Raw genomic sequence first — 23266 nt, 5'->3', positions numbered from 1 at the left:
TTTTTTCACACGATGGGTGGATGCTTGTGAAATGAGGCACAATTTTTTATTATCGGGGATGGCGATTGCTGATCCGCAAGCGCGTGATTGTAGTTGAATCAGCATGTAGGATTGGCATACGGGATGCACGTGACATTTATTGCAATTATGATACTGATAGCATCATGTAAAAGAGAAGGGGTGGGGAAGAGGAGCATCGAGCAAGGAGCATCATGGGGAAGTGGCTTGGATGTATGCGAAGTGGATGCCATTGCCCAAGATGCCACCCCCACCTCAAACTAACAACAAAAAACACTACCACCACCACCACCACCACCACCACCACAAACAAACAAACAACCCACAAGCAAGCTCTCTCACTCCTCTGTGTTCCCACAGGCTGCCCACCATGCATTGCCATTGCCATTGCCTCGCCCCTTCTGCCATCTCCCCTCCCACACCCGGACGCTTCTCCAGCCTTGCTTCTCAGGCTTCTCGTTTCCTCGCTCCCTCTCCTTCCCTCGCTCCTTCTCAAGCCTCCACCGCACTTGCTCTTCGGCTTCAGCCTTGCGGGCCTGTGCAGGTGCGACGGCATTTCTTCTTCTTCGTCTTCGTTATTGCTACTCCCCAGTTCGCTTGATCTTGTCCCGCGATCATTCGGTTCTTTCTGAGCGTCAATTTAGAATTACATATCACAATTTTCCTTTTACGGCCCTCAGAGCCAAGGCTAGCTTTTATGGCAATAACTTTAGTCTGCAAGGGCTATGCCCTCCTCTGCTTAGTGGGAACGCTGCACACTTTGGCACTATTTAATTAGAAGCTTGCCTATTCCTCTGTCATTTTCAATTGGAACTCTTTAACTTCCATTGAAATTGTACCTCTCTGTTGTTTTGTTTCGTGCTGTCTATTAACTTGGGTTAATCGTCCATTATGAGACTGTATTTGTGGCGTATACACGTCTACCAGTTGCATAAAGATACAGTTTATGAGGTATGATGCCTTTACGATGTGAAGCGTATCTCATTGTGAACTGAATTACTACCTCATGCACCCATCATTCGGCCTTCATGAAGTCTGTTAAGATGCCATATAGTCAATAGCAATATAATTGTGATGGAGCTGATAGTCGTCACTCGTATGGGTGATTACACAATGAGGTCAAGACTGGCACTTCTAATTTTCCTTTTACAGGGTGAGCTTCGACATGTAATGTATGTCTAGATATATGTTATGCTAGAGTACCTTGCAGACTTTGCGTGGAAAAATCCCGTCCATAATGGCCAGCTAATGTGGTCATAATTCTAGCCTTTATCATGATTAGTCTACTTTTCATCTCGGATCTTTTCAAGAAACTGAATACCAAGGCCTTTGCCTAACGCATGTTCATTGGCCTTTGCATAACATACTCTTTGAGGAAGTGATTATGCATATGCATGTGTGACAGCATAGATTTGTATAATGGTTTGCATCCACCATTCTATGTGGATGAAGTCAGCAGAATGCTGTACGAGCTAGTCTTTGCTAAGCAGGATAGATTTACTGGTTTTAATTTTTGCGGGTAACGATTAAAGATAAAAGATGACACCCTCTGTTTCACTGCAAAACGATGAGCTTTGGCATTTAATCAAGGCAATATATTTTTGTACTTCTAGTTTGGTATCTTTTATTGTGTGTCAAGAAAGACACAGTATTGTACATTTCAGGAAGATTGCCACTTGGGGAGCAATAGGTGACGCCCAAAAATCAAGAAAAAAGTCAAGAGAAGAAGGCCAACAAAATTACTTGCTTGAGGAAGCTCCAATAAAGTGACTGAGGGGCAAATAAATGCATCCCATTCCATACTCCTTCAGAAAATGAAAATATCATAATCCCACAGGAAACTTCTCAACACACTTCATTAATATGAAGGGTCTACATTTTGATGAGTATCTCCCAATCCTCTTTTTTATCACCAATGACCTCACTACATCGTGCACAGTACAACGTTTAAAATGTGATACTTGAGAATATCTCCTATAAAGAAGGTGGAGAGCTAAGAGTGGTCCTGTTCAATGTTTGTGTTAGTACTAGGAGCGGTTGGTAATACTCTGCAAATCCCTCTCTTGAGGACTCTTGGACTGCGTAGAGGTCCATAAGCAGTGCTTTGGAATCTTTACACCTGAGGGAAAAGAAGATATGCCCCTTCTTTGGAGCAGAAGGGAGATCTTCCTTTCTTTAACTATTGACAGGTGGAGTGATGCAAGTGAGTGTCTGGAACTTCTTGTGAACGATCTTGGGCGTGTGAAAGATCTTGAGCAATCAGAGGCCCAATGACATAGTATGTGTGCTGGCGGGAGGTTTGTAGAATTATGTACCCAATCTGGGCAGCATACTCTAAAATCTGCAGCGCCTAGTTGGGGATGTCCACTAGTCTCGGGCCTGTCCTCCTCCTCCTTTTGGTCAGCCTCTTCTTTCGACAATCTCTTGTGAAATGTCCAGGCATATTACAGTAATTTCTTCTTCTCACTGTCTCCGTCAGAAGAGTCTTCTTATTGGGCTTGCTTCCTGCTATATCAACGAAGGACCAAGTTCCTTGAAAAACAATGGCTTTGATCCATCTCCACCTGTCAAGGCTGTATCTAACCCATTTAAGCTCTTGGGCAATGTACTGATTGTTAGTGGCCAAGTGATTGCTGTCCACTGGCAGCCAGTTGATCTTTTAACACTCAGACTTTGATTAGATGACCACTCACCAAATCACCTTCGTCTTCAGCATGAACATTTATTTTCTCTCTCTTATTCCAGTTAGCACTCGTGCTTCCACACTTAGTAGATAGCACAAAAAGGCTAGTGAGAGAAATGTTGTCCACATGCATGTTACGTTAGTATAAGACCACCAAAAGTTTTCTTTTCTTAGTATTGTGAGGAGTACTACAGGGAGCAGGACACATTAGGTGTCTTCTACCAAAGATCCAATGGGATCAAGATAGTGTAACATGCTTTGGCAAGTACATTATGAGTATAAAAAAGCTAGAGAATTGAGTCGGGATGATGAGGGTGTCCGCACCCATAGGTGGATGTGCTCTAGAAGCATCTATTACCATCTCCCTTGGCCATGATATAGATGCAAGCTCAACAATTAGAGACCTGTCACATGGGTCTTACATCTCCAAGATTCTCATGCTGGTGATGAGCATCGGGATCGGAGTCCAAAGAAGAGAGGGACTGTGCAACACAAGCATAAAGAGGAACAAGGCCGTGCCGTGCCCAAGAGGTTGAAGAAGAATGGGACTGCCATGCAAGAGGCCAAAGAATTGGACCCTGTTAAAGAATAATGAGTCGGTGCTGATAGAAAATGGGCAGCTTTGATTCAAATCAAAGTAAAATGAGACTGTGAGACCCGTTCAAGCGCTGGCCAAGCATTCGTTTCTAGGGAAGCTCACCTTTGAAAGTTATGAAGGACTAATACTTTAGTGCATATGTCTTGACACAATCAATTCGAGAGCAATTTGCTTGTTGTATGCTTGAAAGCCACGAGAAGTAATTGCCATTCCCTTATCAGGAGAAGTAGTCACTTGGTTGCACAAATGGCATACAAACCATTACAATGCAGATATAGAGGTAGCTCGATTTGATTGGGAGTCGTACATTATGGGAGAAGTATAGTTTCTGCTTTGCTGAGATAATTTTGATGTCAATATTATGAGAGAAATGTAGTTTTTCCTTAGAGCACCTCTGAGGGAAACATTATACGACCAAGCTATCTACAGATCCATCATTCCCATGCATTGTGTGTCCAATTGATATAGTTCAGGGCAAACTTTCCTAGGGATTAGGGTATAGTAGTAGCTTTTCTGGCAAGAGTCCTGATTCTTTAGGATGGTTCATGCACCATGGAGAACAGGGATGATTAGTAGTCTTGTTAATTTTGATCGCTACACATTATAGGGTCGGTAGACAGCACACAGAGATCCATGTTAGAGATTTTGAGACCCGACCCTATCCACACATGAAGCACAAGCCTAGGTTTCTCCTCCTTAAACACTAAATCCACATGTTTGTTGAGCTTTGATGTGATCTCATGCGAAATCAAATTATCATGCGATACTAGTGATTGATGGCTCCTTGAAGAAGAGTGAGCTTGGCTTTTGTGGCTTGCACATGAGTCTTCACATGGTACTTGGCCCTTTGGGGGGAATCTACTTGTTCATACTCACAGGTGATGGCATGACTTGAGGCCCTGAGCTTCTTGGTAGATGCGATGCCACCATTCTAGTTCATCTTAGAGAGTCACGAAGAGAACCAATCCTTGTGGCTTGCATATGAAGGGCAAATCTAATGCCCACAACATGTGAGTATCCATAGCTCATGTCTCACGCATGGCAATCTGTGTCTCCTCTCATTGGCACTTTACTGATATTGGCAGATAAATGAGACCTATGATTCCTAGGAGCACCACATTCTCACATGAAGGAGGTTTAGTCGAAGAAGCTTGTCATTTTAGATGTTTAGCTTATTATGTGGTTACAAAGGTATATTTTTCTATCACCTTAGCGGACATGCAAGCTCTTTGAATTTTCGTCCAAGTGGTGATTAGCTGTTCAACTATACCGATTTATCTTATGCGGGTACAGAAGCCCCAACAGCTAAAAATCTTTGTAGAATTTTGGACTTTTGAACAACAGAAATCTAAATTTGTACGATTGGATATATTATAGTCTTACAAAGGTATATTTTTCTATCACCTTAGCGGACCTTCTTTGAATTTTCGTCCAAGTGGTGATCATCTGTTCAACTTTATTGAATTATCTTACACGGGTGCAGGAGCCCCAACAGCTAAAAATCTTTGTTGAATTTTGGACTTTAGAACAACAAAAATCTAAGTTTGTATGATTGGATATATTCTAGTCTTACAAAGGTATATTATGTGATTACAGATTAGCACTACCCTTTCTTTTGGGCTCATGACTACCAGCTTCAACATGATACAGGCCAACATCGATTGCCAGTCTTGATTCTTCTCATGTTTCGTTAGACTCTCTATGTGAGCTTGTGGCTAGGCAGTGGCTCACACGCTCAGACCCGCACCATTTATTCTCTCTCATGAGGGATTAATTGTCGAGGGGATTGCTAGACATGCGAACGAGTGATTCCAACAGCTCGACAGAGGGACATGGACTGAGGAGCATGCGCAGTTGTTGGTAGATGTTCACCAGGCAATGAATCACTTGTTGTTTCAACTTTTGAACTTTTTCTAGAGAGCTCTTTTGTGGGAGCTGATGGAACGTTCTTTTGAGTGGTTGGGAGTAGGCCCACAATGGGCCATTGAGAGGTTGTGTTTTTGTTAGATAGGTCACTGCCCGATGTTGAACTACAAAATGAGGAGTACAGGGGGATTAGAACTTGAGAAAGGTGCCATGGGGGCAGACTGCCACCTGGGCAGATCTAGTGGCTATGTGGGCTGCCGCATGGGCAACATGATAGGCTGCCATCTAGCCAGCACTGGTGACTGCTATATGGTCAAGGCTACAGCCTGCCATGTGAGCAGCAAGAGGGCCCAGCCACGTGGGCTGGGTGGCCAGATCATAGTAGCTAGTTGGGGTTTATGGATGATGGTTTCAAGGGTTGGTAGTCTTGTGGGTGACTATCATAAGCTTTATAGTGGGGTCTTGTTCCCAAATTTATTTATCTTATCGGCAGAAACTTGAGCATTTTTATTTGACGGCTTTTTAGAAAAAGCATTCATCTCTAGCCTTTGCCCTACTTGCTAGTTTTGCTAAGCAGTTTCCTTTAGAGCTCTGGTGTTGGCAAGTCTGATATGAATTGATGTTGTATTTGAACAAGTTGTAGTTTTAGTAAAGTCAATGTTAAGCAATTTTGAGTATCCTTCTCTGTTACATTATGTATACCATGTTTGTGTGCATGTCTTCTCTCATGCGTGCGCTCTCACACACGCACACGTGAGAGCATATTTTTTTGTAATGATGTACACCAATTGTGTGGATCTTTATGGATGTGTTCTTCCCTATTAGCTGGACCCTACTATGGATGCTATGATTCATTCCAAGACTGTCGCACGGTCAAAAATCAAACTTTTCTGTTTAATGGTGAGTTTGGGCATGTTGTTTGTGGAAGGTGTAAGGGCTTTCCCATTACAAGCTGAAAATTCTTTCATTGCAGGTCTTCTGAGTTCAGCTCACACTCATAATCCTTACTTTGCAATTAGAGATTGGTTTTACATTGTAGTGTAGCATGTCAAAGCACTTTATAAAAGTTCCTCTGCAATTTCAAAAGCTGCAGTTGGTAATTAGTTGTACAGGTTGTTTGCAGGGATTATCCAAGGCCAAATATTGATGGAACTTCCAGCTTTCTGGAGGCAGCTGCCTTATCTGCATATTTCAAAAGTGCACCGAGGCCGAACAAACCCTTGCAAATTGTAATAGCTGGTTCAGGTAGCTATATTGTAAAAGGATGTCTCCCTGTTTCCTCATTATCTCGTACTATCATGCTGCTATATATGGGGTGGTGCATATTCTTCTTTTCTTGGGTGAGAAAAAAATAGGCTTTGTATTAACATTGTAGAATATACAACAAGTGTACAAAGCAGACCTTGAATGTATCACAATGAGTAGAGACCTTGAGGGTATAACAACTGCAAACTCTTCCTGAAGCAGATGCAGAAGTTTGTTTTGTTTAAAAATAAAATAAAAAGTGCCCCATCCTGGCTGGGGTGTCAGCCACTGTGCGATGCTGTCAGTGTGATGCTTAATCTACGTGTAAGTTTGTTGATGTGCAACGAAGAGAGGGGATCATGAGGGACAAATGGTCAAAGTGTGATTCGAGTAGCTGTTGGTTATTGTCCCTTTTTTTTACAAGGTTAAAGTCTTGATAAATGTTTTCGACGTATCTGACCTTCTTGATTGAAACATGTTGCTTTCAGGGCTGGCTGGTCTTTCTACAGCTAAATATGTAGCTGATGCAGGGCACATTCCTATATTACTGGAAGCACGGGATGTTTTGGGTGGCAAGGTACCATATCAAACTGTCCTTACTCTCTACCCTTAGCCATAGTGCAAAATACAGGTTGGGCCCAGGTATGATAGGAAGTGTTCTTTGGGAAAGCAGAAGATGAAATTGTCTCAAAGACTTGCTAGGGACCATTGCATGAGTGTGCTTACAATCTTTTTCTCTCCCCTCTATGTGGTTTTTCGTTACTCCTTTTCTAAAAATTGTGTGTTGACAGCCATGTGGAGTTTGTCTTGACAATCTCTCTTCTTACTGTCAATGATGTCATTTACTTGTCTATTGGAATTTCACTATACGTGTGGTGTCATGAAGTTTGCTGATTGGGCCTGTGAGCCCATAGATTGGGATGATGGATGGAATAGAGGAAGAAAATAGCGATGCAAAGAAATAAGTGGAGACAAGGGAAAAGGATGTGTGGACAGAGAAAAAGGGATGGGTAGGCGATGGATAGACGTAAGGGATGGAGATAGGGGAAGGTGACTCATGGGGGATGGATGGGATAGGAAATAGACAGAGGGGGCGGACAAGAGATGCAAGATAGTAGAATGGGGATAGGGGATGGAAAGAGATAGAGGCTTTATATAGAGATCGAAAGGGGATGGATAGGGAATACATTACTTATGGGGCACGGATAGGATAGGAAATACACATAGGGGGTGGTTTCAAGAAACTAGAATGGGGATAGGGGATGTGATGGGGATAGGGGATAGATGCATGAGCATAGAGATTTTTCATTTTATTTACAATGTCCATGAACTTTATACTATACATGGGTTTAAATGGGCTTTTTTGCAGGTGGCGGCCTGGAAAGACAAGGATGGAGATTGGTATGAGACCGGACTACACATTTTCTGTAAGATCTAGTTTAGGATAACATCTGCTTTTAGTGTTAAGTCAATTGTTGAAAATGATTCATCCCCATCTTATTGTGCTTTTTAAAATCCGTACAATATTTGTTTGTTATAATCCTAAAGGATATCTCAATTTTTTGTTCAGTTGGAGCATACCCCAATCTGCAAAATCTCTTTGGAGAGCTTGGAATCAAGGATAGGCTTCAATGGAAAGAGCATAGTATGATATTCGCAATGCCAGAGAAGCCTGGAGAGTTCAGTCGTTTTGATTTTCCAGATGTGCTTCCTGCACCTCTTAATGGTAAATTCCTAACCATGCAGTTTGTTCTACAATTCTTTACATGTCTGTGTTTGTATCCATTTTTCATGCAATTTTTTGCTGAGCTGAAGAGGTGTCCCAATTCACAATGCAGAACACCTAGCTTGGCAAGTTATATTAAGCTGTACTCTTTTAAGCTATTGCAAATAAATAGATGGTGTGATCTTTGAGCTTGACTGCTGGAAAGCCTTGGGGCTAATGTTAGAAATGCTGAATGATAGCAACAAGTAAGAAGCATGCCAAGCCATTGATATGAACAAAGGCACGTCATATGCTAGCAAACTACTTTGAGGTCTCCCTTAGTGGCAGGGAACTTGTTGTACGGGCTGCATGAATCTATTGTGCAAGGTTCAAGGATCTAGCCTTTATCCTAAGATTGAGGGTGATCTGAGCTTAGGACAGCTGTGAGCTTTTGCATATCTCTATGGTTGGCTTGTGAGTTAGAGATGATGCTTTCTTGTGTTTGGATGTGCAAGCTTTGTTTGATGGAGGTTTCTTCAAGGAAATGTTTGTTTAAGTTGTCTTATTTGGTATGAAAGCCAACCGAAGTTGCACATGTACTGCAAGCTAAAAGTGTAAACGTATACAAGAACCCCAAAATGGTGGAGATCTATTGATATTAATTTGCTTTAACTGCCCTGGTCCAAGGTCTCCTTGTGCATGCACATGTAAGTGGGAAGGGGGGTCAGTTTTTTCGTTCTCTGGAAAAAGAAAACCCCAGTGTACATTTTCCCATCCACTATGGTCACGGCCTATGTTAGAAGTGATGGCATTTGACAGTCCATTTTGGAAGTCCAACTACACTGGTATGGCCTTGTTGGCCAATTTAGTGCATAAATAGGACTCTTGGTTCTGTTAGTCTACGTACTGAGTTATGTCTATTATCCCTAATAACTAAAAGGGTTTCATCAAAACCCTTTGTACTTGGTGTGTGTTTCATTGTACTTACTAATCATTTTGATGTTTTTGGCCTTATGTTGCTTCTGACCCAACAATGGTAGCAGAGCAAGTTCTAGACTTATGATTCAACCAACAAACACTTGTAGAGGTGTCGTTAGTACATAGCTTGAAGGTAACTTGCAGTTCCGCAGATGGTTTGTAGGACTCAGGCTCCAAATGGACAGACTGCCTCCTTTGCGGTACAGCATGGATGCTCCTTTTTCTCCCCTCCTATCACACGAGGTCAACTAGGTTATCCATGAGGATCTACTACAGCTACACACATTCTGGACTTGGTTGGGCTTGAGTGATCTTCTAGTGAAGCTGGGCTTCTACAGAGATCACTTCTTACATATCACAGCGGAGGGTTTCATTGATCCACCAGGATACACGCAGATTCACCTTCGTCACTCGCTGAGGATCTCTCTTGGGCAGTTTCGGGTCTCTTCACACAGACTTCGTATTGAGAGCGGCAGAGCGGAGCGGTTACCTAGGGAGAGACGCATATGCACACTATGTGACATGCAGAAGGTTGAGACAAAGGAGCATTTCATCTTCAGGTGTCCTATCTACTATGAGATTTGTGTTGGAAAGGTCACCTCCCCATCTGTAAGCCCCCAAATGAGGAGAGCGTGGGGGAGGGAGACCTAGGGCAGGATGTGCCCAAAGAGAGATTACCTGGATGTGTGGATCTGGGACGGGATCTGAGACAGATCTGGAGCATTCATGGTTGGTGGGGTATCCCAAGGATGAAAGGCTGCATCAAGAGCAGCTCATGTGCAGGAAGATGGTGGGGACACATTGTCTTGGATCAGGCCTGGCACGAGGCACTCAGAGGACAGCTTCAGGGTGACACAAGGCGTGGAGTCATGGCTGGACTGTGGGCAGGATTGCGACCTGCAACAGACACCAGCAGATGGTGTCAGCATGGCGAGCCATATAGCGAGGGTAGTGGGCAGGCGAAGGGCCTGCAACAGACCCTGATGATGGTGCATAGGTTGGCGCAGCAGAAGCAGGGTGAACAGGTGCTGACATGGCGGGGGATGGAGCAGCACATGGCAGCCCATATGGAGGGCTGGTTGGGCTGGGCAAAGCCAGCCAACCAGGCCCTATCTAGGGCTGGTCAAGGGCTCAGCCCTTGCATGGAATTGTGGGCCAGCAAGCCCTAGAAAAGAGGGCCCCAAAGGGGCATTTATAGGCAGACCAGGTCAGGGCCTGGTCGGCCTGTTTGGGTAAGCCATAGGCAGCCTGACTGGTCGATTTTTTGCCAGCCCATTAGGGCCTATAAAAGGAGAGGCACTTGCCTCATTGCATCATCACTTGGAGCAGCACAAGTACCAGGAGAAAGGAGCAGCAGGGAGCTTGCCTTAGGCCTCATCACTGGAGGTAAAGGGAGCACACAGGAGCTGCAGACTTAGCTAAGAGTGCTGCCCACCTAGGCTGGTGCAAAGACAGCAAGGTGTAAGGGATCTCGACGGAAAGTCTACAGAAGCTCAAGGTGGAGCACGCGGTCTCGAGTCTAGAGATAGCCAGCAGATAGGAGAAGGACCTTGTGGTTAGATCAGAGGCCCACACCATTGGTGGGACTCTGGATCTATTTCTTTTGTATTGTGTCCATAGTTTTGGAACATTTGTGTGTTTTGTAACCATAGGTCCAATACTAAAGCTGCCTTTGATTTAACCTGTGTTATAGCTGCAAACTTTTTGAGGCAATTGCTTTTTGGTGCAAATATGTTCTTCTGGAAGTTCAATTTCATGCATGTATGTTTTTCTAAAACTGCAAAACCTTTTCAGGAATTTGGGCAATCCTGAAAAACAACGAGATGCTGACCTGGCCAGAAAAAGTAAAGTTTGCTATTGGTTTATTGCCTGCTATGTTGGGAGGACAATCTTACGTAGAAGGACAGGATGGCTTGACAGTCAAGGAATGGATGGTTAAGCAGGTATCTTCCTACACTCTTTTTGAAGTGCCCTGACAATCAGCTTCTCTTTTGGCAGTATGAAGAACTCGGATTTGGACTTGATAGTACAGTAATTTTACTTAATCTATTTGGCTAGGTTGCCTTTGACACGTGGTGTCACTTCAGGGGAAAGATTAAAATGTTACTTAAGGCCATGGCCATTGGCTACTTTTCCTATCTTGTATATTCCATAGATCTTTCATAATTTTCTTCAGCTACTTTGCTCCTATGTTTGTCTTTTATGAAAATTTGTATCTGCTAATGCCTATGTATTGCAAGAGCTAGAAACAATGGTTGACCATCTAATATAATTTCGTATTCTTTGATGATCAGGGGGTGCCAGAACGGGTTAATGATGAAGTTTTCATTGCCATGTCAAAAGCATTGAATTTTATAAATCCAGATGAGCTATCAATGCAAGTTGTACTCATAGCTCTGAACCGTTTTCTTCAGGTAGTTGAGAATACTCCTCTTTTTTTTGGGGATAGTGAATGCTTTCTGCTTGGCAGGTTATTAATCAATTGGAAAGCAATAGCCTACTCTCGTCTATTTTCAATGGAGTTTAGATAAAGTTTTTACAAGAGAATATTGCCCACACAGCACCACCAACATGCCTTTCTCTCTTCTTTCTTTCTACCCCCTCTTTCCCCCTCCTCCTCCCTCTGTCTTTTTCTCTCTGCTGGACTCTTTTCCTGTGGCTGACTTGGCAACTGCTTGATGCATATGTTCAGGAAAAACATGGATCAAAAATGGCCTTCCTTGATGGAAACCCACCTGAGAGATTATGCCAACCAATTGTAGAATACTTCTCAGCATTAGGAGGGCAGCTTCAATTCAACTCCCGATTGCAGAAGATTGTACTAAATGAAGATGGCACTGTGAAGCACTTTGCATTGGTTGATGGGAGGACAGTGGAGGGTGATGTATATGTATCAGCCACGCCAGGTAGAATCAGGAAAGGGGAGCTGCAGTATTTTTGGTGGAGATCTCATGCATTTTTTCCTGCCTCTTAACTGCAGAAAAATGTGGATGATGCAGTGGATATACTAAAGCTGCTGTTACCTCAAGAATGGAAGGAAATTCCCTATTTTGAAAAGCTGAAGAAGCTCGAGGGGGTTCCTGTTATCAATGTGCACATCTGGTAAATCATCAGCCCTGTTGAAAAAAATTAATTGTATTGACATTGTTTGTATAACTGATCACGACATTTTGTTTGTTGGAGGATGTGTTCCTATGTTTTTCTCGTTTGAGCAAAACAACTTCAGCTATTGTCAGGAGGGGCTTTGTTTTGTTTGTTATTCTCTTTTTCAAGCTGGAAGTTTTTATAGTTCTCTTCAAACACCTAGGTTGCGCATGAGGGAAATGTACACTTAAAAACTTCGTAAGTAGCAGATTGCGCAGACAGCACGCTTTTCTCTGCGGTTTCATGTACGCCAAGAAGTTTTATTCTGTGTATATCTTTTTACAATTATGTACTGAATCGAGTCTTTCTACTTGCTTTTAAGCTTTAATCAAATTTACTTCTGGGTCTTTCCTGACCAACACCTTAACATTCAATTCTACTATAGAACTGAGAATTAAGGGTTTCTGGTGTTATGGTTTGGTGATATGTCAGGTTTGATAGAAAGCTCAGGAACACGTATGATCATCTGCTCTTTAGCAGGTAAGAGATTGATCCGGGGTAATAACTTTGGGTTTCTCCAAATCTACAAACCGTGGTGGTATTCTTATCTCCGGTTTTGCTTTTCAATTCTTCCTGCTTTAATATCTGGTTGTTACTCTTTTCAAAATAAACATCCTTATATGTCTGGTTGTTACTCTTTTCTGTTTCTGCTTGTTCAAAATAAACATCCTTATATGAAATTTAACGGAAGTTGCCGATGGTGCAATAGCAAAACTGGTAGTGCAGTTTGGCACCTGCTGCAAAGTTTAGGGTTTGACCTGGTGCATGAACTTCTAGTCGGTTCACTTCCTGTTGTCCCTACTGAGGACGTAGTAGATGATTAGTTAAAGGTGGATATTTTCTGATAGCATGGAAGATATCCAGCTTTCATTGATATAGGTGTCTTAAGTTGTGAGTTCTGAAACACTATGAACATAAGAGGGGATGAAGCATTAATTGTTACCAGTTCGTCATAAGTCGAGGGACAACCATGAAGCTGGCTGCACAGCTTGTCAATGAGCCATGCAAGCTTACTGGTACTTCTGTCGTGGAGAATTGTCTACATTACACTCTCTGTGAATCAAAGGACATCATGATGGACAAATGGCATCAAACTTTAAAGACTCATTTCTCTGAAGCGTCCATTTTGTCGGTGTGCCTCAATCAGGAGACAAACTGGCCAACTGCCGGGAACTTTCCTTTACGGAAAGTGGCTACTTAATTGACCAGAAAGGACTGGTCATTCACGTAAATTTGGAAGTCCTATGAAAGGTGACTGGACGATTGAACAGATTGTGCAGGCATCCTTGATCCAAGGTGACCTTACCAGGATCACAACTTCAAGACCTTGTCCTCTGGGAGTCCATAATGGGATGTTCAACCTTTAAGTCTCATTCTTGAATGTTGAGCTAGACCTGATACGATAATTATTCTCATCATCCAGAAATTTTGCTTTTCGTTTTTGACATATATTTTTTGAGACTGATTGTTTGCTACTTTGTAGTATAATAAGTTTCAGGTGTGATGGGGCTTAGAAGAGTAGATCCTCGCTGACTAGTGTCTCAATGGTTGTGATCCTGTCAAATCTTTTCTTGGGGAGAGTCATCTAAAGTTTTTCTTTCTGGATTGCAGAAGTCCTTTACTCAGTGTTTATGCAGACATGTCAACTACTTGCAAGGTACACTAATTTTATTTTTTTCTGTGCTGATGCCATTTAAAAATAATTTGGTTCTTTAGTAGGTTCTGACCCCTTATTGAATGCACTGCAGGACTACTATGTTCTTTCTTATGTGGGGTTTTTTGTTGCTTATACCTTTTGAGAAATAATTTGGTTCTTCAGTAAGTTCTTACCACTTCTTAAATGCACTGCAGGAGTACTATGATCCAGATAGATCGATGCTGGAGCTGGTCTTTGCACCTGCAGATAAGTGGATATCTTGCAGTGAAGAAGAGATTATAGAAGCTACAATGCATGAACTTGCCAAGCTCTTTCCAGATGAGATTGCTGCTGATGGTAGCAAGGCTAAAGTGTTGAAGTATCATGTTGTGAAAACTCCAAGGTGAGCAATGATAAATTAATAATAAATTTAAGGACCCTCCCTACTCAGCATAAATATGTAATTTTTTTCTGCATGAAATCTCTGGAAAGATGGTAGAAAAGTGTCAGTTTCTGTCATGAACACCCCAAGGCCATGATAAATTCTATTGGTCATTATGCACAGCCTTCTTGAAATCTTCTGGTTTTAACGAAGTCTTCCATGAATCTAGGTCAGGTTTAGGGGTACGTAATGAAACACTGCTTCTCTTTATATTTTTCAAGTATGTACTATACGGTTTAGATTTCATCATGTATGTCTCCTTTCTTCGCTGGTGAGGCATTTGATAGAATGATCATACCAATTATTTGCAATGAGAGTAAACCTTTTTTTGGGGCATTGATGTTCTACAATTAGGATCTCATTATCAATGGGCAGTTTCTTATTTGGGTTTCCTGTTTGGGAGAAAACTAACCTTTTGTATTATGCTCGCAAAATCCATACGATGACCAACTATCCATGAGGTCATTGACAAAAGCATAAGACCGGGTCTTTGCTGTCTATATCACAAGATTCAAGCTCATTGCATAAGGTTACTCTGGAGCTGCACTAACCTCCAAATGTGACACACTATACAACATGCAGAATCCTCGTCTTGAAATTCCAGAAGTTGCTTGTAGGCTCTGAGGCCTCTTTGTGGCCCTTCTCCCAAATCCACTCCTGGTCCACGAACTCCACCTATCTCCTGAGTCTCATCTCGCTATGTTGTCTCCCATATATACCCACAAACCACAGTCACAGGGAGCTCTGGGCTCTGATGAGTCTCTGTGCAGAAAACTATATCTCGTCCCGTGTATGCCTCCAAGAAATTAACTGGATCTGACCATAAGGTACCATTATAATTCCAATCAGTGTCTTGATGCTCTGAGTCTCATAGGCCCCATTCCCCTATGTAGGGGGATTGCCAGGTGCCCTTCAGAGCCTATCAGAAGTCGCTCGTCTCGAATCATTGCCCAAAGACATGTGCCCAGAGAGGGGATTGCCCATTGTACATGGGTACACTTGGCTTGTAGTGCATCGGATGGAGACATGCACGGACGGGGGGGAGTACGGGGGTTAGGAGGGGTGGTGATTTTGTTTTCGCTCACACTTGCAGCCCTATGTCAATGTCATGAGCACAAACGGGGGGGATGACACAAGGGGGGGGTTTTTGCAAAAGGAGCAAGAAAGAGCAAGGCATGGGCTGGCAGAGGGAGTTCTCAAGGCTTCTATCTGGGCCCATAAAGCAATTTTATTTTCCAATTGTCCTCACAGAAAACCTGGTTATTAGAAAGTCAGGTCAGGTTCCACAAGGATCATCTCATTACCGAATCCAAATAGTGTCTGCCAATCAGATTATACAAATGGAATGTTTCAAAGAGAATGCCAACGATCACATTTTTCCTTGTGTTTTTCTTTTTGCTTGTAGGGATCTCTCGATATGCTTTCTTCTAAAAAGTGACATGTCCGCAGGTCTGTTTATAAGACTGTTCCAAATTGTGAACCATGCCGCCCAGTCCAAAGGTCACCTATCAAAGGGTTTTACCTGGCTGGCGATTTCACAAAGCAAAAGTACTTGGCATCAATGGAAGGTGCCGTACTCTCAGGAAAGCTCTGTGCACAGGCCATTGTTCAGGTGATTGCATCTCCTTTATTGTACTTTCTCTTCAACTTCTTATTGCTAGTATGAATGGATGTTAATGAGTACTTGAGTTGCTAAGTGACATAAAACAATACCAGAATCTACATGTTTTGGGAATTGCTTATCTCGGACTTGTGACTGATGAGAGAGTATAACAAATGTGAAAACTTTACAGGATTATAACAACTCTTCCAACCCAGTCTCAAGGGCTAGTCGGGAGATGGCCTTGGTGTGACGAAACACTATTGTGGTTCTGTTAACTTCTATCCACCACACAATGCTTCAGTGTTACCTGGCTCAGAATAACATAGATTTGTTCTGTGTCTCACTCATTGATTATGTCATGCAACAACCATGGTAATTCTTCTAATTTGAAGCCTCTTCGATCAAGAGGTAAACTGTCAAACACCTTTAAGGAAGGAAGAAGTCCTTGGAAAGGAAAGCAGCAGCCATCCACAGAATATAAGAATATGGGATGGTGTTGTAATGTACCAGTTACTATGATGTGCAGCCAAGAATTTCTGTAATCTGTCTTACATTGTCTTTTTCAAATCATTCATTCTGCCTTTTCTTTCCTTGGCCCTTATTGGGAGTCAACAGATAGGGAGAAGGTTGTGTGCAGGTTAAGGGAAATGGAGAATAATGTTATGCTCACGGATCTTTCTGTTTATATTGAGGGAATGATGGTATGGTCATTATTCTTTCTGTTTTATATCATCCAGAAAGGTGCAACTCCACCAAATGCATAAAACACAATTGATATTCTAAGCGGCTTCCATATTGTGGTGATGCTATTAAGGTTGTTGCCTCTCACATTGCAGTGCAACGTGCATACATTTTGTTTTGTTCAACTTGGCGCTTCAGAGCACTTACCACCGTTCGTGGTAGTTATCATACAACATTCCTCTTGTGCTTGGGCCATTTATGTAAGAAATCAAAGTATCTTAGCTTTGCAATGGTAAGGGGGTTCAAGCACAGATATGGAATATCTTTTGTTGAGAAGGCAAATTTGTATGGAGGAGTTCTGAAATCCTTGGCTGGAAGTGCTCTCTCTTTCAAGACAAGAACTGAGTAGAGGATGCCTTGCCAGTCATTCCTAAGGGCCTGTTCTTGAAGGCCTTGAGGGAATATTGACTATCAGTTCATTGTCCTCTGCTCTGCTATACCACCTAGAATTCCAGGTCTTCTGTAACTTGACTGGTTGATAGGAGTACTCCATGGGGGTCTTGGTTTGGAGTGGTGCCACCTCACTCTTAGGCTCGTGGTAGTGGTTGATGGTCGCTTTGCCCCCATGTAAGTTCCATGATGGCTCCTTGGTTGGCCGCTTGTTTTCAAGCGCCTTAGCCATTTTCTTTGTGTGATATAGCTTCTTTTCTAGGGATGTAGTTTATTTTGCAACATTTGCTAGGCCCATTCCTTGCTAGCTCTAAAGCTAGGTGTGTTGGGGTAAGGCTTTCTGTCCTACCATGGTGTAAGTGGCCTTGTCTAGTTTCGTCATGGTTGCAGAGCTCCCTTGACTCCATTTTTTTCCATGAGTATCTGTCGTGGGTGTAGATGTCAACTTAGTGTGTGTGGGTGTGGATGTCAACTTAGTACCTGTCTTGGTTGTGGGTGTGGATAGTGGCTTCGCCCATTTAGGTTTCTTCTCAGTGCATGTGATTTTAAAAGTCCCATAGACCCTTTGGTCTTTCGATGGCTTTAATAACATCTCTCTCTTGGCACTACAGTCACGTAGACGATTAGCCGACAGAGGCGTTAGCACAGCTTAGAATGCATGCATATCCAGATGGTTTGCCAGTTAGGGTATTCATATGTATCGACTCCCCCCCTTCTAGTACAGCTTGGATGCCGCATCCCCCTTGCTCCCACAAGATGAGATCAACCATATCATATGGTTGGATCTCTATACACCAAGAACTTGAGGGCGAATTAGGAGCTCCTGCCCAAGATCCACTTCTATCGTGACCACTTTTTGAGAGTATCAAAGGATGGAGTGATTATTAGACCACAGTACTTGGAGGACAGGTGAGTCTAGGGGAGGAGTTTGCATTTCAGTTTCAGCCAGGTGGGCCCCAGAGTTCACCCAAGAGGGTACACTAGTGGCGGCTGTAAGTTATGCCCTGAGTACGTTGCTTGTCCTTCTACCTTGTTCATAGATCTTAAAGACACCCCAAGTCTAGAAGATCGCGCTGTTGTGATCAGTCGCTCCCTTCACGATACACCCTTCGTAACTTTAACCACACCATATGCTGGCTAAGTCTCTTGCAATAGCTGGCTCGACAATGAATGTAAGGCATTACACCACTAACTCAGACTCGAAACCAATCACAATCTTTTGAATGCGATGGAGTATCGTTGTCTAGCCCATTAAAAGAAGCAGCCATTCATCCACCAGAACAATGAGTTACTAAGCACCCTATTTAGCAACAATTTTGATGACTTTTGCTGAAAGTTTTTCGAGTGACGTACTCCTCTCACTGATACCACGCTCTACTCTTATGCACGCATGTTGTACAACACCCTTCACTTGTTGTCCATCGACCTCTTATAGCTACCTCCCTCTACAACTTATACACTATTCACCAATGGTGACATTAGACATGCAACTTTGAAGATACATATTGGCTGGGCCAAAGACCATGAGGGACTATGTAATGAATACATTGCATAAGGTCTAAGTATCTGCCCCAATCTTGGCAAATATTTTTAAAGAAGCAGTGTGCACCGATTTTCCCCACAATTGGACCTTTAACACCATCATCCTTATTCATAAGGTAGGGGATCCCATGAGCTCGAAAGCTATACGACCATCATGATTAAGCATGTAATGTCCAAGATCTGCCTCGATACTTTTGACAAGGAGATTAGCTAGTTTGCAGATTGTGGGAGACTTAGAGCTACTAAATAGGTAGGCTTTCACACTGCTCACAAGATTCTAGATCATATCCTCACACGTCAAGGTGTGATTGAAGAGGCTAGGCATGGAGATTGAGGGTTTGTTATGGCTTTGTGGATTTCCATATGGCTTTTGGCACAGTGCTGTAGGCCTCTGTTATCAGATGCCTGCAAGATTTGGGATACGTTATCTAGACAGCCTTAGAACTTTATGTGAGGGTTTCAGGTAGGGTTTGAATGGCTACAAGATGGATAGAGGTCATGAGTATGATCATGGTCAAACATGATTGTCCATTGTCACAAACTTTGTTTGGACTCATCGATGAGCTAGATACTTTCATCGAGACACTACGAGGGGAGGCTCATCTCTCTTGGCCCATTGGTTCAGATTCTCCCCTAGGCAAATGGCATGGTCTTACTCTCTTCTTTAGCTCAAGGTATCCAGTGACACACTTGGATGCACTTCACACCTTATGTGAGACATACGATTTAAAGGTCCTGGGTAAAACCAAGGATGTCATCAACACATCCACGACATTTACACATTAAGGACGATTCACCTTTGGTGGGTTCCCAGTAGAGATCATTGAATCATATGCATACTTGGGAGTGATTTCTCTGGTTTGATATTCATGATGATACTAGTGATGCAAGTTTGACTGATACCAGGCTTGAGCACAATTGCTTTCACTCTCACTTCTACAATCCCCATAACAAGTCTCTTCTCATTGATTCTATGGCATGCCTAGACAGTATGTATGGTAGTTCAAGTTGGTTCCCTAATCTATCAAAGTTGGATTGAGATCGGGTGGAGAGGTTTCATGTGCTATTAGTAGCAATGATCCACAGTAAGCTTTTAGTCCCACACTAGATCATCTTGACTAAATTTGAGGTCACCCCACTTGAGCTTGACGTAGCATTCCAGGTGATCACATACCTCCATCGACTCAGATTTTGTTTCCATGGCCTCAGGCAAACATATGTTACCATGGCTAGCCTTATCTGTGTCCATGACATTAGCAACAACTGACCGGTGATCAAAGGTGTTGGTATACCTGGACATGCACATGGCGTGCAAGTCTTGAAGTTCACATGGAAAAACTACCTCCTTTTTAATATAGTTTCAAGGCCCCCCCTATTTTGCTTACTTGTCACGAGGCAAACCAAGTCATTTGGGAGGATCTTGTATAGCTACACCCATACTTTACCTAGTTATCACTAAGTGAGTTATCACCTAGTGAGGTTCTTTTGAAGCTCAACTTCTACAAAGAGCACTGCTTATGGATATGAGAGGAGGGATTCATCGATCCATTGGGCTCCACATGGATCCACTTCCTCTACTTTTTGAGAATCTTGATTGGGTTGAGGGCATACCTAGGGAGGGCCACATTTGCACACTATGCAACTTACAGTAGGTTGAGTCAAAGGATCACAATGCTTTTAGATGTCCTATGTACTATTAGACCCAAGGCCACCACCATTGTCTTTTTAGGGGTGGATTTAAACCCCTTACTAGCCTCTTGTTCCATGTGAATCAGAGATGAGTAGAGATGTCCCCGTTACATGAGGTTATAGACATAGAAATGAGATCTTGAGGCCTATGCAAAGTATAATTAGAGGATGATTATTATTGATTTTTTTCAATCAGGTAGCATGGAACAACAATCTCTAAGGAGATGACACAGTTGACACATGGAGCAAGACATGACAAACTCACCACTAGGGTGTCGGCACACAGATATAACTTTGGGATATCCCTCGATGTTTGCTAGATGAGGGACACAATTCACTAGGGTTATAGTGGTACCTCTTGGATGGAGAGTTACTACGAGGAGACCACAGTGGAACATGCACTTGATCAACATGTGTGCTTTGTCATGGATTTTATCCCTTCATGTTGTTGACCACAGTGGAACATACACATTGATCAACATGTGTGCTCTGTCATGGATTTTATCCCTTCATGTTGTTGATCCCCATTGGAGCCTCTATCTGTTGAGAGCATCCTATCCATACTTAGTTGCCTAGAGGACCTAGTTCCTCAGATGGCATATAGAGAAATGCCACAATTGTTGAATATAATGCACGCAGGTCGTCTCTTTCTCTCATAAAAAAAGACAAAGAAATAAAGCCCTCAATGTTCTAGTAAGAGGCTTGGTAGTGGGTGATACCCCACTAGCAGATGGAAAGGCGCTCATGACTAAGATGAACATCAATCTCACCTTTGAGGTTGCATGGCAAGTAGGAAGGGATGATGTGCCTATGAGGCCACTCATAATAAAGCTCAAGACTGCAAGATCCACGTTTATGAGCATGAAAGCCATCTTGAAAGGGACTAAGATATACCTTGATGATGATCTCACATTATTGCAGTAGGAACACCAGAAGGAAGGAATGATATGTGTTATGGTAGCTAGAGATGGGATTTGCATCTCCAATAGTTGTATGATCATGCGGGCTCATGGGATGGTGTTGAAGGCCTTTCAAAAGTCTATAAAACATGCATAGACTTTCAGGGATTGTGAGCATGCCTCCTCAATGACTACGTGTAAGGTGAAGATATAATCCAAAGTGGAGTTCCATCTCCTAAAGTCAGCCTACCCCCATGCTCCTTGTCCATGCATTATAGAGGGATATCACGTAGGTGTGCAATACCTCCAAATGTATAATAGGTATAGGTGTTTTCCTCTTAGATAAGAGCCCCCATGCAAAAGTAGGGTCCCCTCCACAAAATGATCGGATCATCTCATCCATCCTACGTGAGAGGAAAGCTCTTACATTGTGGGGTCCCCTCCACAAATGATCGGATAATCCCATCCATCCTATGTGAGAGGAAAGCTCTTACACTGTGTCAAGCATCGTGATATTTGATGTGCCTCAGATCTTGTCAAGTGTCCCAATGCCTACTCTCATATAAGATGAGATCTCATCTCCCTACACTCATCATCATACCAAGATTTCTATGGCATCTTCCTAGCTAGGGAGCGAGCTATAGATCTGGCCATGGGGAATGATCTAGTGGCATTATCATGTATAATAGATACCAATGTTGTGACTACCTTGAAGAATCTTCCCCAACCAACACTAGAGGGCATCATCAGTGCTCTACAAGAAGAAGAGAGAAAGAAGACTTCAAGAAAGGGTGAAGAGAAAACTCAAGCCTTGTAGTGAAATTTTCATCAAAGAACAAGCACAAAGAATGCAAGCATTGTGGAAAGACCAATCATCTTGAAAAAGATTGCTATAAGGTCAATCCTTGCACCACTTATTGTGGCAAAAACAATCACTGTGTGAAGTTTTGCAATGAGAAGAAGAAAAGCATGGAAAATCTGGTTGAAGAGAGAACTCCATTAACAAATGAAGTCACAAACTTTGTGATAGAAGAAAATAAATATTTTATCTTTTGAGGCTCAATATCTTTGAACTTTTATTATCACTTGGTCATGTAGTCAATTTTGACGTTCTCTGCCCAGAGTAGTACTCCCAAAAAAATGCTACAGGAGTTAATCCTTCTCTTCTAGAATTGTTTCCATTAGGGCCTTTACACTAGGCATCAGATTAATTAGAGGTTGCAAATCCTGCACCCACTCCGTCTGTGTCATGAACATTCGCTTGAAACCGCCAATAGATTATGTCTTTGCTCTTCTTCTCTAGTTGGCCAGATGACAAACCGAGACCCTAGAAAATATTCATTGCCCTTGTCACCACATTACCAATGCCAACAACTGCAATTTTTGGCTCGTCTAGAGCAACAATGTGTGTACATTATGGATTTGGGGTGTCACAGGCGTAAGAGTGGCAAGGTTAGTATCCAATGCTTCTCTCTTGGTCTGATTTTTTTTGAATAGCTTGCACTCACTCTTTCGGTGGCTGAGCACATCAAATTATCTTTCCCAAAGGACCACGATAAGGTCTTTGATGAGGGTGATAGGGTCTCCCCTAAGCAACTGGATCCACAATGGCTGGTGTTGCTGGTTGAACGGGGGCTATAGCCATGGCTTGGATAGGAATTGCCTTGGGTAGGGGTGGTGTGTAGCGAGCATTGTATCTACAGGCCTCAAGCATTGTATCTACAGGCCTCAAAGGTGTAAGTTACCATTTGGCATATGGTGCACCATAGATGATTCATGCCACATTCTTCTGTCCATGGCCATTCTTTTGGTATTTGGGACACTAGACACCATGACGTAAATGTGGTAAGGCTACATTGCCATCTTTAAGCAAGTAGGTAACAACAAGGCAACATTCTATAGATGATGTATCGGGCTTCTTGGTTGCTCTCCTACGCTCATGATAGTAGTCACAGACTTTCTCGACATCTCTGCTACTATCACCAAAATCCGTATCAAAACTGTGGTCAGCTCGATGGATCGATGGTTCATGCTTCCTGTAGACTAGTATTCCTTCGGCATGGCAGGCACTGTCAACTAGGTGGTCA

The 23266-nt window shown here is 42.7% G+C and overlaps 1 protein-coding gene across 1 annotated transcript; it reads left to right on the top strand.

Moving 5' to 3' along the window:
* The first annotated feature begins 305 nt into the window (after positions 1-305).
* Positions 306-16526, top strand: PDS3 (phytoene desaturase 3). Its single transcript, XM_087384646.1, has 14 exons — positions 306-562; positions 6278-6410; positions 6899-6987; positions 7780-7837; positions 7981-8136; positions 10888-11036; positions 11388-11507; positions 11786-11999; positions 12093-12195; positions 12670-12717; positions 13849-13894; positions 14089-14276; positions 15765-15927; positions 16109-16526. The coding sequence occupies exons 1-14, from the start codon at positions 389-391 to the stop codon at positions 16166-16168; spliced, it is 1701 nt and encodes a 566-aa protein (XP_087240772.1). The 5' UTR covers positions 306-388; the 3' UTR covers positions 16169-16526.
* Positions 16527-23266: the final 6740 nt, after the last annotated feature.

This window comes from Dipteris shenzhenensis, chromosome 14, assembly GCF_047967505.1.
Source record: "Dipteris shenzhenensis isolate YYH24624 ecotype China chromosome 14, Dip_SZ_1.0, whole genome shotgun sequence".
In the NCBI taxonomy this organism is placed as follows: domain Eukaryota; kingdom Viridiplantae; phylum Streptophyta; class Polypodiopsida; order Gleicheniales; family Dipteridaceae; genus Dipteris; species Dipteris shenzhenensis.
The sequence above is the reverse complement of the archived record's forward strand: the minus strand, read 5'-3'. Positions and strand labels throughout refer to the sequence as shown.